We start from the raw sequence: 18,763 nt of genomic DNA on the forward strand, positions 1-18,763 counted from the left end.
GAGGCCAATTTTTCATTTTTGACAAATTGGATAAATGCAACAAAACAAATGCAAACTGGAAAAAGTGCCTGAACAAAAGCTTGCAGATCAGAAATGAGATTGGTACCTTGATTTTTGTTTCAAACTTCTATCATCTGTAGTGTTTTATTTCCATTTACCATTGGACAGTTTGAAGTCTCATTTCCTCAATTTGAGAATTAATTCAGATCATTTATGCTTAACAGGCTGAGAAGAACCGAGCTGCAGCCCTTGCTAACAACCTCCAGAAAGGTACTGCAGGACCAATGAGGCTCTATGTAGGATCTTTGCACTTCAATATCACTGAAGAAATGTTGAGAGGAATTTTTGAACCCTTTGGTAGAGTAAGTATTGCAAAATATTGAATGACCTCTTTATTAAGATTTCAGTGAAATGTAGCTTCATGCTCATTTGCTTTTTAAAAAAAAAACAAGTTTCAGTGTTTTGATCGGTGCTTATAATACTTCGTCATGTATTCATGACTAAACATCAATTAGGGAAGGGAGAAATCTGGAAAGCATTAATGCAGAGCATAGGATAGGATAAAGGTGATTGAAACTTCCTTAATATTATTCTGGCTTTATAGGAAACTAGATATTTTGAGTTAATTTGATTTATCTGTGGATCATGACTTCTTACTGTTTGAATCTTTAGATTGAAAATATACAACTGATGATGGATAGTGAAACTGGCCGGTCAAAAGGCTATGGATTCATTACGGTAGGTTGATATTTTGGGTGCGAACTTTTATGTTAAGGTTGCATGTAATTCAGCTTTTCTGATTGAGATGTTTCCTGGATTGGGGGATTTCAGTCCTGGAGAGAAGTTGTATAGCCTGGGTTTGCATTTCCTAGCATGATAGAGGCGGAGAGATGATGTAAAATTCAGAGGTGAATATAGGATAGTCTTAACTTCTTAAAGTTGTATTATCAAGTGTATGTCATCAATGGATTCTGAACCATTTACATAACTGAAATAAATTACAACCTTTATATAATGAGTTAAAGGCAATGGAATGAAAATAACCTACTCTACACTTTGCTAGCACCCCTGTAGAAAGAAGTTTGAATTTTTCCATCGTAGGAATATAAGAACAAAAAACAGGTTTAATGTAAGAGGAACGAGCTTTAAGTAGGTATTGAGAGGCAAATTTTCTTGAAAAAGGTTTTTAAATATTGGCAATATAGCCAGAGCAGGTGATAGCATTTGATAAGGTTGGCCAGTTTGAGACATTTAGACAGGCATTTGACTAGGTGAGGCATTGAAGAATATAGGCAAATAGGATTGGTATAGATAAGTGGAAATGTTGACATTGGCATACAGTAATGCAAAGCACTTTGTTTTTACAATGATATATTATGTTAACTGGTATTTGTTTTCTGTCTAGTTTTCTGATGCTGAGTGTGCAAAGAAGGCTCTGGAACAATTGAATGGTTTTGAGCTTGCTGGTAGGCCAATGAAGGTCGGCCATGTTACAGAACGATCTGATTCTTCTAATGCCAGCTCATTCCTAGACAGTGATGAATTGGAAAGGACTGGTATTGACCTTGGAACGACAGGACGTCTACAGCTGATGGCTAGACTGGCAGAAGGTATTTCAGTGAGAACGAGTGGGAAAGACTTAAAGCTCATTCGTAGTTTTCATATTGATACTTTATATTTAACTAAACAGGAATACAATACTACTTATGGACTCAAGTTTGAAATCTCCAGCTTAATAGCATGGCTTTTGTTTTGTTTACTTCTTGCTATTCAGTGGATAGTCATTTCTCTACTCGGTGTGTAGAATGGGCACCAGGCCGTGGTTGTAATGCCTAATCTCTTAGTAATCAATTAGTATGCAGCATTGAAAGCATTTTAGAATTTTGCCATGGTGTGGCGTAGACCGTTAAGTGCAGTACTGTAAAACTCAGATGTTTCTTGCACACTGTCCCGCTGCTCTCCAGAGATTTCATGGGTTGACATATTTTTATTCCTGTATAGCACCTTATTTTGAAAAAGCTAATTAAGGAAGAACATATGGAATATCTGAGAGACTTACAACCCTAATAGCCATTTTACTGCAGTTTTATGTGAAACGTAATACAGGTTTACCCTGCTATCCGAAGGTAGAACGTTCCTATGAAACTCTTTGTAAGCCAAAATGTCGTAAAGCGAAGAAGCAATTACCATTAATTTAAATGGGAAAATTAGCATTCCCAGACCCAAAAAATAACCTACAAAATCATACCAAGTAACACATAAAACTTAAAATAACACGAACATATAGTAAAAGCAGGAATGATATGATAAATATACAGCCTATATAAAGTAGAAATATTGTACTATGGTGTAGTTTCACTTATCAGAGTCGGGAGACAGCGAGCCAAAATCGATTTGGAGGGAAAAAATCGACACATACATGCGTGCGCACGCAATTGCCCGCACCAGGCTTCACGGTCATGGTAGTGTTTCTCAGGGTAAACACATATATAAGGTGGCCATCTTTTTTTCGTAAAAGCGAAAATCCTCTGGTTAGCGAAAACAGGTACTAATGTAGGTCTTTTGTAACAGCGAATTGTCGTAAAGCGAACGTTCGAAAAACAGGGGCGTCCTGTAGTTTGATTGTGATCTATGAGAAGATAATGGTATCAGAAGTGTTTTCAGCCTTTTGCGCCTGCGACGTCTCTCAGTAAGATCTTTAATTTTCACTGCAATTGCGATTGACCTCCTTAACTTTATTCAAGTGGTTCTGCCAATCTCAATTTTTTTTAAAAACTTCTCAGAGGTCATAACCCTCTGAGGCTGAGAATTCTAATGTTGATAATCAGGAAAAGAAATTCTCCTTTGCTGCCACCTTAAATAGCTGTACTTGATAATTCTTGATCATTGTCAAGAAAATGTTTTGAAGTACCTGCCCAGTAAAGCTCCTCCAGAATCATGTGCCTCAGTACCAATCTACAAAGGATGTAGGCCCATTTAGCACAGAGAACAGCTCATTGCAGGAATCAATATTGTAAAATTTTGAAGGAATTGTCTCCTTGGACAAGGAGAGGAAATTGCATGTTAGTCTGAATAGTAAGGTTGCAACAAGGCTTCATCTTCCTTACATTGAAAGCCTTGCAATAATTGTTCCTTTGGTTGCTCTATAAGAGCTTGCTGTATCCGCATTGATAATATTTTTTGTACAACTACACACTGATCTTCCCAAATTTCATTTTTGTTTACATTTCTATCATTCCTACCAACCAGGAATTTTGTTTCCTCTCATTATATTCTCATCTGTTCCTTGTCATAATCAGCTGTGGCAACTTCATGCTCGTCCATCCCTTAGGTTGCAAATTCGTAACTGTTTTCGTAGTAATATTTCACTTTAGTGATTGTATTCTTGTTTTTGTTCTGTTACAGTGAAGAGACCCTAACAAAGTTGTAGAGTAGCAGATCTTTAAGTAAGACCAAACCATCAATTTTAACCTGAATTGACCAACCTGAAACTGGCCATTTTGGCTCTGTCAATGCTAATGTTTAAACTCCATTCAGGTATCCTCTCCCTTTCAACGATTTTTGGTGGCTGGAGAATGGCCCGGCTTTTTTTTTAACCTTAATGCCTGTGACTGTCTTCTCTTTGATCAGTATCTTGTTCGTGCTGAAGTTTCCATCTTTTTAGTATTGCATTGTTTATCTTCTCTCACCCATTGAGTCTAATATTTTGTGTATATGTTTGGTTCAGGTACAGGACTGCAAATTCCCCCAGCTGCACAGCAGGCTTTGCAGATGAGTGGCAACATTTCACTGGGCACAATGGCAGCAGTAACAGGTAATAATGTCATTTTTATGTTACAAACAGGATTTGCATGATATTGTTTGAAAGTGCAGATATTGTATAAGGTTAATTGCATAAAGATGGTGGCGAGGTGCTGCTTCAGGACTTATGTCATAAGAGGATTCCTATGCTGCTTTTGAATAAGGAAGTTCTAACATTTTGGTTTGGTAGCAATTAAGGACCATTGTTAGATTTCCAAGTAAAGATGTTTGACTTGAGATCGATTTCATGTATTAGTCATTCTAGGGACTAGAAATTACATATTTAGGACGTTTTTTGTTGAAGAATCCTTGGTAAGACTATAGTGGATCATGCAACTGGTAAACCTCCAGCCTCATTTTTTGAAAGGAATATTAGTGGCAATAACGAGTAGGTACAGACTGCCTATGCTACCTACAACATTGCACTGTTCGAATGGCACTTTGCCTGACAAAAGAATATTATATAATGTTTCTGTCTTGTGCTGATTAGACATGGGTGGTGTTTGGGTGAATCCCAACCTTTGACCTGCATTTTTAGGCATGGTATTTGTATGACTTAAACTGTTTAGGTTTTAGTCAAAGGTTGGTCTATGCCTTTGCACATCCTCTTTCCTTCTTCCAGGATAAATATGCTGGCAGTGGTCATTGTAGTGTAGTTATTACATACTGCTTATCAGCCCAAGTCTGAATTAATATCTGTCTTCCTGCTTGTAGAGATAAGAGATTTCATTTTCTGGAAAAACTGCAGGTGGAACTGATACTGTACAGTTATCACCAAATGCAACTGCGCTGCTCTGCAAAAGTCTTAGGCACATATATAGCTAGGGTGCATAAGGCATTTGCACAGTACTGTATTTGTCAATGTGGAGTGGAGAATAAGTTTGTAAATCTGGTGGGAGCAAAGGATTTTGGTAATAGTCAGGGTGGACCTCTGTGGGAGGAGCATGGCAGAGTGCCAGTGACAATGGGTGGCATGGGTGCTTACCCGCCTAGCCATGAGACTACCAGGCAAGATTATTTGATTGCAAGCAATTGCTTTAGTGATCATTATAGACTGTCTCTGGTGCATCCTGTCCTTCCCCCTTTCCCAACCATGATTCCCCTCTCTCTGCCTCCTTCCCAATCTCAGTCTACAATGGAGACCCATATCAGAATCAGATTTATTGTCACTCACATGTGTCATGAAATTTGTTTTTTTGTGGCAGCAGTACAGTACTTAAAATTACTAAAGTACTATGCTAAAGTAGGCACATGTGCCGAAGACTTTTGCATAATACTGTACTTATGGAAGTTATTGATAAGCTACTGGAGTTGGTTGATTTTAAAGAGCAAACACGAGGAAATCTGCAGATGCTGGAAATTCAAACAACACACACAAAATGCTGGTGGAACACAGCAGGCCAGGCAGCATCTATAGGGAGAAGCGCCGTCGACGTTTCGGGCCGAGACCCTTCGTCAGGACTAACTGAAAGGAAAGATAGTTAGAGCTCCTGCAGAATCATGTGTTTCAGTGCTCTTACTAGCTTTCCTTTCGGTTAGTCCTGACAAAGGGTCTCGGCCCGAAACGTCGACGGTGCTTCTCCCTATAGATGCTGCCTGGCCTGCTGTGTTCCACCAGCATTTTGTGTGTGGAGTTGGTTGATTGTTGTCTTGAGAAATACCTTCAATGATGAACGATATCCTTGTGATTGAACTTAAGTAACTACAATCTTTTCTGCTAGGTGTAACTCAAACCAAAAGGTGGTGGTGTGGGGGGATTTCCCCTGAGATTTCTGTTGACTTAAATTCTGCTCAAATTCTTTGATGCTATATTCTGATATATGCTGCCTTGAGGGGAAGGGCATTCATACAGCTCACCTCCACAATTCAGGTCTTTTTTTGTTCATATTTAGAGCAAGGCGATGTCTGGAGCCGAGTAGTTCTGGGAGAACCCAAACTGAACATCAATGAACAAGTTATTGGTAAGTTAGAACAACCAAGTATTGCAACTATGATGACAGGGTCAGTGTATCTAGTTGTGTGGCTTTTTATTGATATATGAAATGAGTCCAAATGCAAAATGTTTGTTTTGGTGATTATGGGGCCTTTGGAAAAGATCACCTACTTGACATTATTGGTTTTGTGTTTTACTGTTAGCACTGTCTTCGTTAAGGATGTTCAGAGATTATTTTTGCTATGATTTTGACCATTTGCTGCAATTTTATGACCGGACCTCAGAGTTTTGTTCAGATCCATTCCTTGTGGAGTCTCAACATCAGGTTATTGTTCTGCTGGATAGTGTAAATAGGCATTTAGAGGTTATGGGAGTAGGGTGGGAAAGTGGACAAAAGGTTGTATCAGACAAGATCATGTAGCATAGTGAAACACTTTCAAGAGTATGTATGGCCTAGAGCTGTCCCAAATTCTTATGGTCTCAAGGTACAAATGTTGGATATCCATTAAATTGATTCCAGCTAATCACACTGACTATCCACTCGACTTTGGATCACCTGGACAAGTACCCTCATCGGCTGCTGTTTATTGACTACATCTCAGTGTTCTACACAATCGTATCCTCAGTTCTAATAACCAAGCTTCAAAACCTGGGACTCTACCTCCCTTAGCAACTGGATCATTGACTTCCTCACCTAGAGACCGCAGTCTTGGTGGATCAGAAATGACTTCTCACTGATCGTCAACACTGGTGCACCTGAAGGATGTATGCTTGTCCCATTGCTCTACTGTGTCTACACCCACAATTGTGTGGCTAGGCACAGCTCAAAAGCCAACTATAAATTTGCTGATGACACAACTATTGTTGGCAGAATTTAAGATGGTAATGAGAGGGCATACAGGAGTGAGATAAATCAGCTGATTGAGTGGTGTCACAGCAACAGCTTGCACTCAAGGTCAGTAAGTCCAAGGAATTGATTGTGGACTTCAGGAAAGGGAAGTTGAGGCAACACACACCAGTCCTCGTCAAGGGATCAGAAGTGGAAAGTGTGAGCAGTGTCAAATTCCTGAGTGTCAATATCTTTGAAGATCTATAGTGGGCCCAACATATGCAATCAAAGGTATTCACAAATTTCTATAGATGTATAGTGAAGAACTTTGGAGCTGGCTGCATCACCAACTGGTAGGAAGGGACAGTTGCACAGGATCTGAAAAAAAAATGCAGAAAGTTGTAAGCTTTGCCAGTTCCATCATGGAAACTAGCTTTTCCCAACTTCCAGGACATCTTCAAAAGGGGATGCTTCAAAAAGCAGCATACATCCAGGAGATGCCCGCTTCTCATTGATACCATCAGAGAAGACGGTACAAGAGTCTGAAGAATACATATTAGAATTTATAGTTTTCATTATGTGTTGCATTTTACTGCTGCCACAATACACACTTAACAGCATATGTTAATGATATTAATTATCAGTACTACTTTGAAATGATAGTCAAAGTGGATGAGTATTTTTTGTGCTGAAGAAAGGACAGTTGGTGGAAATCAGCAAAAGGCTTCCTTGCCCAAGTTTAACCTTGTGCTATGAATCCTCAGAAGGTTCAGAGTCACTTGGGTACTCTGGTTCATTCCTTTGCATTTGTGTACCATTACGCCACCCTCTCCGAAGCGTTCTGCTACTGTTGGGGCAGGACATAGACAAAAACATGATGTAAAAATCTTGGAAGACAGCCTTTGATGGATGCTACCATCTTGTACATTGTACATCTGTAGAAATTTACACGAGTTTCGTGACATATCAAATCTGCTCGTTCCCAGTTATGGGTGGCACAGTAGGTAGTGGTTAGCATGACACTATTAAAGCGCCACCAACCCAGGTTAAATTCTGTTGTTCTCCCCGTGACTGAGAGTTGCCTCTGGATGGTCTTAGTTTCTTCCAAAGATGTAATTGTTAGTAGTTTAATTGGTCACATGGTTGTAATTGGATGGCGCAGGCTTGTTGGGCTAAGAAGGCCTGTTACTGTGTTGTATCTCTAAATAAATTTTGTACTGTGACAAATTTTATAGTTGGAAGGCTAATTGGGCAATGGTTTTTACATTGTTTGAGAGAGGATTTAATAATTGTCTCTTCTGCTTTTTCATAGATTTGCAGACCAGAATTATCCAACAGACTGAAGGTAAGAGAGGTGGTTTTATCTGGTAATTTGGTGTCATCTCTTATTTGTTAAACAGAAGAATTACAATTTGGGTATAATTCCTCAGGATATCCCTAAGGACTGTCTAGATACTGAATTACATTTTTGGTGCTTGAAACATTGTTGGATAGGGCACGAGAGAAAAGCATAAAGCAAAACCAACAAACTGTTTGGATTTTTTCCAAGGAACTGGGATCTCTTAAATCCATTTCTCAGCCTGTAAGGTAACTCTCCTTAATTTGTATTAAGATAGAACCCTAAATATCTGTACCACGTGACATGGTATGAGCACTTGAGGTTTTAGAAAGTGTTTAATATTTATAACATTCATTTGAATGCCATTCGGGATTTCACTGTATGTAGCGGGTGCTGTATTAACTGCAATACAGTAATGACCAACCTTCAGAAGGATGTGGCTGAGTCTCAGATTGGAGATGTCTGATGTAGTGATGGGCACTTAGTAAATTTGAAAATTTTCTTGTGTAATTTATTATTCTGGAACTTCTTGACCATTTGGAATGTGAGTTATTTAAGAAACTTGGTTCAAATTAAGCTGCAAGATTTTGCATGTGGGAGAAATAGGGTAGTTACTTTTAACTATTACAATTTGATTATACACTAGAACTTGAGTTCTAAGGCACTCAGTGGCAAAATATGATAGACTTGTTACAGCTTTCTGTTGAACATGGTTTGGGAATATTGAGCTTTCAAGGAGGCTAAAGATTTAGTAATCATATCAGTATTCAAGGTTCAGAGGACTTTGGGCGTATCAAATGTTATGAAATATGTAACATTTTGTCACATCTCTTAAAATATATATCTCAGTACAAACATATGCATTGTTGTGTCAGGGTTCATAATTTCAATGTGAAGTGATGCAAGCTGCATGTTATGGAATAAACATGCTTTACGATACATTTTTAAGGATCTTAATATTATTATTTCAGCGCTGAATCCTCCTGTGACGGTGAATGCCCCACCAATAGCAACACAGTGTTTCCAGCTGTCCAACATGTTTAACCCACAGTCGTAAGTTGCTGGTTTACTTTCCTGAAAATTTTCTCAAAAGATAAGACCAATATATATTACCGAGAGAGGTTCATGAAAATCATTCCAAAATGAAATGCTTATTATATGAGGAGCAGATTTTGCAGTGAGTGTGGGTTTCACTGAACTCCTGTTGAAGGGAAGAGGTAGGCATCCCTGGAAGAGACTTCACAACAGTGTTCGAATCACAAACAAGAGGAAATCTGCAAATGCTGGAAGTCTGTCCTGATGAACAGTCTCAACCTGCAATGTTGACAATTTCCTCTCCTCCATAGTTGCAGCCTAGCCTACTAAGTTCCTCCAGCATTTTGTGTGTATTACTTTGGTTTCCAACATCTGAAGATTTTCTGTTATTAGTCATATTACATCATCAATGCCTATTGGATATTGAAATGCCTCAGTAGAGTGGATGTGGAGAGGATGCTTCCTATGGTGGGGAAAGTCTAAGACTGGAGAGCATAGCCTCAGAATAGAAGGACATCCATTTAGAATGGAGATGAGGAATTTCTTTAGCTAGATTGGTGAATCTGTGGAATTCATTGCCACAGGCAGTTGTGGAGGCCAAGTTATTGGACATATTTAAGGCAGAGTTTGATAGATTTTTGATTAGTCAGGGCATGAAAGGATACGGGAAGAAGCCGGGAGATTGGGACAGGGAAGTAGATCAGTCATGATGGTCTTATGGTCTTAGCATTGACATGCCTTCTACTTTTCAAGGGAGTTTTTTTTCCTGTACTCACCATTGGATTGAAGTGTCATCTTGTACAGCCTGTAGGAAGAAAATGATTCCTAGTTCATGGTTGCATAGATCTATGTAATTAGAGTATAGAAATTTACAGCACATTACAGGCCCTTCGGCCTACAGTGCTTTGCCTACCATGTAACCTACTCTAGAGACTGTTTAGAATTTCCCTAGTTCATAGCCCTCTATTTTTCTAAGCTCTATGTACCTATCTAAGATGCTCTTAAAAGGACCCCCCCCCCCCCCCCCCAAGACATCCCCTTGGTACCCATTTCCAAGCACCTTAAAACTATGCCCCCTAGTGTTAGCCATTTCAACCCTGGGAACAAGCCTCTGGCTATCCACGCAATCAATGACTTCCATCATCTTACGCATCTCTTATCAGGTCATCTCTCATCCTCTGTTGCTCCAAGGAGAAAAGGCAGAGTACAGTCTTTCTATGGTATCCACATCCTTCTTGTAATGAGGTGACCACTGAACACAGTACTCCGAGTGGGGTCTGACCAAGGTTTTGTATAGCTATAACATTACCTCATGGCTCTTGAACTCAGTCCGACGGTTGATGAATGCCAACACACCATACGCCGCCTTAACACTATCAACTTGCACAGCAGCTTTGAGTATCCTATCAACACGGACCCCAAGATTTCTCATCCTCCAGGTGGCCTTACTGCATATATAATAAAGATCTGAAGTAACACATTTACACTGGCTGATGAGGTTGAAATCCAGCTATGAGGGTCTTTGCAGAAACCAGTTTATGTTAAATGCCTTGGAATTTAAAAAATATGACATGCATATTTTAGTTAGAATGATGCCTCTCCTAAACACTGAATGTTTGAAATTATCCCCTCAACAGGATGCATTTGATACAAGCCAATTTCTAGATTGCTGACTGAATATTTACTTCACAGATAAAAATCAAAGCAGAGGTTGATAATTGGTGTGTTAATGGAATGGGTTAGTGATGCTGAAGTAAATGATCAGTGATGTTTTTGTTGAATGATGGAAAAGGCTTGCCTCTATGCATATTTTGATTTTCAGAAAGTAACAGATGTAGTGTCATAGAAACATAGAAATCTACAGCACATTACAGGCCCATTGTCCCACAATGTTGGGTTGACCATATAACCTACTCTTAAAAACTGCCTAGAATTTCCCTACTGCACAGTTCTATTTTTCTAAGCTCCAGATATCTATCTAAGAGTCTCTCAAAAGACCCACCTCTACTACTGTCCCTGGCAGTGCACTCCACACACCCACCACCTGAAAAACTTACCTCTGACATCCCTCTTGTACCTACTTCCAAGCACCTTAAAACTGTCCTATAAGGTTGTTAAGTATAATTAGGTCTCTTGGAATTGGGAGATTGAATAAGAATTCAATCAAACCAGAAAATAAAGGGGGGGAAATAGAGATGGTCAAATGGTCTACTTTGTCTTGATTTGCTTGTGGGAGTGTTTGCAGTCTTTGTGAGGCTGAAATTGTATAGATCTATGGATGCAATCAGTATGGTTTCCTGGGTGATTTTTATTTCGTTGTATTGATAGACACCACTCTTTCTTCCATTCACCCAACGTTGGCAGTTCTAGCTAGTGGTCTTTAAAATTAACGGTCCTTTTCTAATGTGAGGGACAAGGAAGCAGAATCCTGTCACTTTTTTGTCTATCCCGTTACTGAATGCAGAGTCATTAAACAGTATTGTTCTGCATACACCAGGCATCCTTTTGTTTGGCAAAGCTTTTAATTATGAAACTGCATGAGAAAACAGTCTAATACTATTACATAAGTGGAAATGATTGCTATCATAATCCTTACTTTATTTTCCTTAACATGTGGGTGTTGAGCTTAGTTCTGTTGACAACCACTTGATTAACTTCACTGTCAAAGACCCAAAGAAGCAGTTATTTTTCCTGACAATTGCTTGTGGTTTTAGAGGCAAATAAAAGACAATTGAATTCCTATATGTGTGATCTATACACCTATTCCAGTTGCAGTATTGTGACATAATTATGGAAATGTAAGACCAGAAACAACTGAGAATGTATTCTTTTAAATACAAAGATATTTGTAGGCTTTAATGCAGCTATTCATTGTGGAGTTGCACACTTTAATAGGAATAATTTCTTTTATAAAGGGAAGATGATCCAGCTTGGGACCAAGAAATCAGAGATGATGTAATTGAAGAATGCAACAAGCATGGAGGAGTAATTCACATATTTGTAGATAAAAATTCACCCCAGGTAAGACAGTCTTTCCTTGTTAGGTTTCCTGTTGCAAAAACTTTCTGTATTTTGTTCCTTTGTGAAATTCCTGTACGTGGTACCACTGAAGGACCAGTGGTTAACTGCAAGAAATGAAATGGAGATATTAGAAATCCATTGTGAAAGGAACATGCCACACCTTTTCTGCCAACATGCTTTTAGTAAGCACTAGACTGAGCAGATCCTTTTACACTACAGTGAACTAGAAGACCTTTTTCACTTTGAAATTCCAGGATTTCATAGTGTACATCTAATCCCAATTTTGTACCTCCTACCTTCCAAAGTATTTTTCTTTTTTGATACACAGGTCCTCTCCAGGTTATAACATGATTCCAGTTCTGAAAACTGGTCATAACCTGGACGATTTGCAGGTCAGAAATGTGGCCAGCTGGCAATATATTTAAATGAAAACTTCGGCTCCAGGGGCAATGTGTAGTTAAACCAAGGTACTCAGTTACAGCACAACAACTGGCTAATCCATCCCCCTAACTCCCATTCATTTGTGTGTATTGGCTGTGCTTACATCAGACCTTCATAACCTTGGGTGCACTTGTAATATACCTAATCAAACCTGACTGCACATTCTGTCTGTGTGCAGTTTGTATTTTCCCCTTGTGTCTTTGGGGTTCCTCTGGGTACTCCAGTTTCCTCCAGAATACAAAGATGTGAATTGGAGGGTAAATTAGTCAAAGTAGAATGCTCAGTGTGTAGGTGAATGGTTAAATCTGCAGTGAATTTGATTATTCACCCACACACTGGCTAGAATTAGCATAACAAAGTGCTTGACAGCACAGACTTGGTGAGCCAAAAGTCTTGTTTCTTTGCTGTATTACTGACCTAAAACATATGCTTGTTAATGATTTAATTCAAATGTAGTTTGTCAAGGCTTTCAAACAGAATTTTTTCCCTTTCCATTTTTAGGGAAATGTCTACGTGAAATGTCCTACTATTGCTGCTGCTGCTGCAGCCGTTGGCGCCTTACACGGAAGGTGGTTTGCTGGTAGGTATTATTTAAATTATTGAACGTATGTGCCTGATTTTTTTTTCCCCAAGCAATTTTAGATCTTCACTAATTTTCAGGCATACGCTGAAATTCCACCAAATAGTTAAGAAATTTTAAATTTATTAAAGGCTAAAATTAGCAATGATGGTGAAATTGTTGTGAACTTTCATTTAGTTCACTATTACCCTTTTGGGTGGGAGGTGGAGATGGGCCTCTACGAAAGGAGGTGCAAGGTGCTCCTACCCTCCACTAGCTTACAGGTAATTCTTGGGCAAGGTGTACTACCTGCTTAGACCCCATTCAGAGTCCGGTGAAGCCATGGGAACAGGTCATGGATGGTCGTATGAGCAGCTAGTGCATATCACAAGTTCTGGTTATGCGACCTTAGATGCCAGGCAGACAATCACTGAAGAGTATTGATAATTTCTGAGGTCACCTGTCTGGTAAAGAAGTAGTAATGGCAAATCACTTCTGTTGAAACATGTGCCAAGAGCAATCATGGTTGTGGAAAGACTACGATTGTCCTTGGTTGCTCTGACTTGTAACATGACTCTTGACCCATTGAAAGGTCATTGTTGGTTCACTGCCATTTAAAATGAATGTTCAGCTGTGTAATTAAGGCTTTAAATAGCAAAGGTTGGTCTTGTTGGTAAGTCCGTGTGTGTGTTTGTTTTTGGCGGGGATCAGCCCTTCCATTTAATTATTTGGGTATTTTCACTGTTTCTGAAATAATTCAATGTTAATAGAAGGGGGCTGTTTGGCTTTGTAAGGAAATATTTGAGTTCCAGTAAGATAGCTGCTTATTATTTCTCTGCATATTGTGAAATGCTGACTTCTGGGAGCAGCCCTTTTCAATATGTCACAGCTAAGTTGAAACTTGAGTACAGAGGCCATTAGTGGAAGTCAACCTAGTTTTTACCTTGAGGTGAAATTTGTTCCAGCTAGTATTTAAATCTGCATCTTCCTGATTTGATTTCTCTTAGTGGCTGCCAATCTAAGTCTGGAATGTAACTTTTCTTTCATAGGGAAAATGATCACCGCAGCGTATGTGCCACTTCCAACCTATCACAACCTCTTCCCAGACTCGATGACAACCACCCAGCTGCTGACTCCAGCAAGACGATAGGAGCTGGAAGGGAACTGAAATTCCAAGCAACTTGGAGAATGTGGACAATTACATAGTGGTTGCCTGTACAAACGACGCAAGTGGAAAGTATTGTGGGAAAACTCTTACAACTCCCAATGGACTTCAGACAAATGTTTTTTTTTCAATCTTGCCAAGCCCTAGTGGAAGGAAAATAAAATGGCAGAAGTAGATTTACACAAATGCCCTAAGGCTGTTTTATTTTGATTTTGGTGCAGTGTACCACATTTTGACTACACCATAACAGTGATAATCGGATCAGGAGAAAAAAAGAAGAAAGCCTGCAATATTGAAAGATGGTGTGCATCTTTCCTGGGGTTTTGAACTTCTGTTGTTCCTGTGATAAGACTACTACAGTCAAGTAGACTATAGAGGTAGCACTGCACTCTTGTTACCCATTTTAAGTTACATATTTTGTTGGTTTTGGTGCTCTTCTGATGGAACTTCACAGATGAGCTTTTTTAAAATATCAGTTTATAAATTTTGTGAAGATACTTATTGCATAAAAGTGAGTTATTGGAAAAGGTAATCTTTCAATAGGTAGGTTGCAGCTATTGTTGAATTAAAGACCACACAGTAAATACTCAGCCAACTGATCGTTCACTGCATTTGTTCTGATATGTGGAATTCCAGTCAATTTCAATAAGGGTGAGTGACCATGAAACCATCTGAAGGCAAGTTATGTGGAGTGTTATGACATGAGTTTACATAGATTGGAGACTGGGGATCTAGAGAACGAGGGAGAGAAAGCCAGTTAGGCTTAAGAATAACTGGAAAAGTGGCCATACCAGATTTTTTCTTCAGTTGTTGCTGGTGATCTTATTACCAACGATTTTTAATTGAGGAATCCATAGCTGATGTTAAAAACAAAAGGGTTCATGCTAATGTGCAGAAAATTAAATTTGTAGCAATTGTGGATTTGGCTACTTACCATTCCAGAAGTTAATTGGAGTGGTGTTCTATATCAGTATCAGTCTAGGGCTAAAGATCACCGTGCCTAGTTCTGGAAAGTGTTAATACTAGGTTTGGCTAGTATTATGACCAAAGTTTGGATATTCATTAAATGGCAAACTGCAAAAGGTATGGAGTTCTAAATAATCTTTCTGTACAGTTGGCCTCAAGGTGACATTTTCAGATTAAAGCTTATTGTATATACAGTTTGCCTTATTTGGTCCATTCTCAATGCTAATCTTCACTTTCGCCCACCCCACCCAGAATGAACGTTCCTAATGTAAATATAGTGATGTGCTATCCTTGTGCTTCCATAGGATCTAGGCCAGACAAACTTAATTTTACCATTTGAATAAAAGTCTGAACATTTGGCTGAATAAAGATGGGTGTAAGAGCAAAATATATAAAGTTCACAATTATGCTGAGGAATGAAATATTCCTAACATCAAGCAAGTTGAAAGGAATCTGCTAACAGTTTCAAGCCTGAGTTTCGCCTCTTGGACTTAATTGAGATATTATGACCCAATGTTTTCTAATTGAAGGAATTGGGAGGTTGTTGTCACTTCATTAGTTGACTACATAATCTGTCTTAAATTTGAGGGTTTCTCAATAAATTGCATGTTCATTCTTGTTTTTTTTTAAACAGTTGTCAAATAAGATGAAAGCCAATTATATTCACTTTCAGTGCATCTTCTATTGGATATTAATTACACGTAAGCAGACTCTTTAATTATATGCGTTTAGAGCCCTAGGCCAGTTTAATAGTTGTTTCTTAATTGCCTTTGATATAGAAAGTGTTCTATCAGGAAGGAAAAACAACTCATTGGAAAGTTAATTAATAACAATGTCTTTATAAATGCACACTAAAAAAATTGCATCAAGGGTAACAGTAATTTTGTCTGGCCGTGCGTGGTGTTTCTTGCTGTTTCTTTAAGCTCTGTGAGCTCCAGAGTGTAAACATTACCTAATTTTTTTCCCCTTCTGTAGTGTGATTCAAAAGCAGCCTGGTATTTCTATTCAAAAGTAAGGATTTTGTAATTGGTACAAATTTTGTATAAAAAATGCAAAATCGTTCAATAAATAAAAGAAAAATCACTTGGGGAAAATCTGAATTTTGTTTCTGATATTAGTGGGTATATTCAGGTTCCCTTGGGCATCTTAATTTTTTCATTCGCATGGGCATTCATACCTTTCAGGCTTTCGGCAATGTGATCAAACTCAGCAGATCCAAGAGACAACAAAAATTGGATTCTATAGCAAAAAAAAAAGTGCTGGTGGAACTCGGAGGATCAGGCAGCATCTATGAAGGCAAAATGCTATCATCATAGGTGTCAGCAAGGCTGTATCCATTACAAAAGTAGTGGATTTGGCCCAGTGTATCACCGGTAAAGCCCCCTCCACCATTGAGCACATCCACATGGAATGCTGTCGCAAGAAAGCAGCATCCTTTATGAAGGACCTGCACCACCAGGTTCAAAACCAGTTATTACCCCTCAACCATTTGGCTTTTGAACCAGAGAGGATAATTTCACTGAACTTCTCTTGCCCCGTCACTGAACTGTTCCCACAACCTATGGATTCACTTTCAAGGATTCTTCACCTCATTCTTTATTGGTTATTTATTATTTTTTTTGCACATTGGTTGTGATCTTGTATTCATTCTTTTGTTTCTTGTATTGACTGATTGCCTGCAAGAAAATGAATCTCGGGGGTTTGATTATGGTGATGTAGGTGTGCTTTGATAACTTAATTTGAACTTGAACTCTGGCCTTTGAACAGAAATACTATCCATAGATGTTGCCTTACCTGCTGAGTGCCTCCAGTATTTTGAGTACGTTGCTCTGGATTTCTAGCATCTGCAGAATCTTTTTTGTGATCTTCTTCCAGTGGATTTTTTTTGTTTGAGATCCAGGCTCTTGTATCTTGTGTTGGGATTACAAATAGAATTAATGCTTTTCAGAGTTTTGAGATTATGGGTGTCCTTGTTTTATCTCAAAATTTCTAAAGTAAGTAGGTTAATGCTTAACAAATGCTGCTTTATAAGATTAATCTTCGGATGCACAATAGTCAAAAGATGAAATACTGAATGCACACTCGTTAAAATTTGAATCTACCCTTATTACCAGTCAATTTTACAGTATTGAAAAATGAAATGCTCAATTGTAAAGAGCTGTCATATTTGAAGGTTATAAAAATGGGAAGAAATGGCCAAAAGACTTGTAACTTCTTAAATAGTCCCTGAGCTTCCAATGAACTACAAACCCCATTTCCAGAAAAGTTGGGATATTTTCCAGAATGCAATAAAAACAAAAATCTGTGATACGTTAATTCACGTGAACCTTTTATTTAAGTGAAAAAAGTACAAAGAAAAGATTTTCAATAGTTTTACTGACCAACTTAATTGTATTTTGTAAATAAACATAAATTTAGAATTTGATGGCTGCAACACACTCAACAAAAGTTGGGACAGAGGCATGTTTACCATTGTTTTACATCACCTTTCCTTTTAATAACACTTTTTAATCGTTTTGGAACTGAGAATACTAATTGTAGTAGACTTGCAATTGGAAATTTTGTCCATTCTTGCTTGATATAAGACTTCAGCTGCTCAACAGTCTGGTCTCCGTTGTCTGATTCTCCTCTTCATGATGCGCCATACATTTTCAATAGGAGATAGATCTGGACTGGCAGCAGGCCAGTCAAGCACGCCATGCTGTTGTAGCCGGTGCAGAATGTGGTCTGGCATTGTCCTGCTGAAATAAGCATGGACGTCCCGGGAAGAGACGTCGCCTTGATAACAACATATGTGTCTCTAAAATCCTAATATACGCCTCAGAGTCAATGGTACCTTCACATACATGCAACTCACCCATGCTGTGGGCACTGATGCCACCCCCATACCATCACAGATGCTGGCTTTTGCACCTTTCGCTGATAACAATCAGGATGGTCGTTTTCATCTTTGGCACGGAGAACTTGACGCTCGTTTTTTCCGAAAACTAGCTGAAATGTGGACTCATCTGACCACAGCACATGGTTCCACAGTCTTTCAGTCCATCTGTGATGAGCTCGGGCCCAGAGAACTCGCCGGCGTTTCTGCATAGAGTTGATGTATGGCTTCCTCCTTGTGTAATACAGTTACAAGTTGCATTTCTGGATGCAGTGACGGACTGTGTTAAGTGACAATGGTTTTCCAAAGTACTCCCAAGCCCAGGTGGCTATAATTGTCACAGTAGCATGACGGTTTCTTAGGCAGTGCCGCCAGGGCTCGAAGATCACGCGCATTCAACAGTGGTTTCTGACCTTGCCCTTTATGCACTGAGATTTCTCTGAATCTTTTCACAATATTATGTACTGTAGATGTTGAAAGATCTAAATTCTCTGAATCTTGGCGTTGGGAAATGTTCCTTTTGAACTAACAATTCTCTCACAAATCTTGGCACAAAGGGGTGAGCCATGACCCATCCTTGCTTTCAAAGACTGAACCTTTGATGGACGTTACTTTTATACCCAGTCATGATACCTCATCTGCTACCAATTAGCCTGCTTAATGTGGAGTCTTCCAAACCGGTGTTACTTGAATATTCTGTGCACTTTTCAATCTTATTTTAACTCTGTCCCAACTTTTGTTGAGTGTGTTGCAGACATCAAATTCTAAATTTGTGTATATTTACAAAATACAATTA

At 38.8% G+C, this 18,763-nt stretch overlaps 1 protein-coding gene across 3 annotated transcripts in view; it reads left to right on the forward strand.

Annotated features, from left to right (window-relative positions):
- rbm39a (RNA binding motif protein 39a) overlaps positions 1–16,172 on the forward strand; it is a 38,741-nt gene extending 22,569 nt beyond the window's left edge. For all 3 annotated transcript variants that reach the window (XM_073062151.1, XM_073062149.1, XM_073062150.1), the window contains 10 exons: positions 225–362; positions 673–738; positions 1,406–1,610; positions 3,728–3,814; positions 5,694–5,762; positions 7,876–7,908; positions 8,874–8,955; positions 11,853–11,958; positions 12,901–12,979; positions 14,008–16,172. In XM_073062151.1, coding sequence (XP_072918252.1) covers positions 225–362; positions 673–738; positions 1,406–1,610; positions 3,728–3,814; positions 5,694–5,762; positions 7,876–7,908; positions 8,874–8,955; positions 11,853–11,958; positions 12,901–12,979; positions 14,008–14,108 — 966 coding nt within the window. In that variant the 3' untranslated portion in view covers positions 14,109–16,172. The remainder of the gene's footprint in view (positions 1–224; positions 363–672; positions 739–1,405; positions 1,611–3,727; positions 3,815–5,693; positions 5,763–7,875; positions 7,909–8,873; positions 8,956–11,852; positions 11,959–12,900; positions 12,980–14,007) is intronic.
- The last annotated feature ends 2,591 nt before the right edge of the window (positions 16,173–18,763 follow it).

Source organism: Hemitrygon akajei, chromosome 11 (genome assembly GCF_048418815.1).
Source record: "Hemitrygon akajei chromosome 11, sHemAka1.3, whole genome shotgun sequence".
NCBI lineage: Eukaryota > Metazoa > Chordata > Chondrichthyes > Myliobatiformes > Dasyatidae > Hemitrygon > Hemitrygon akajei.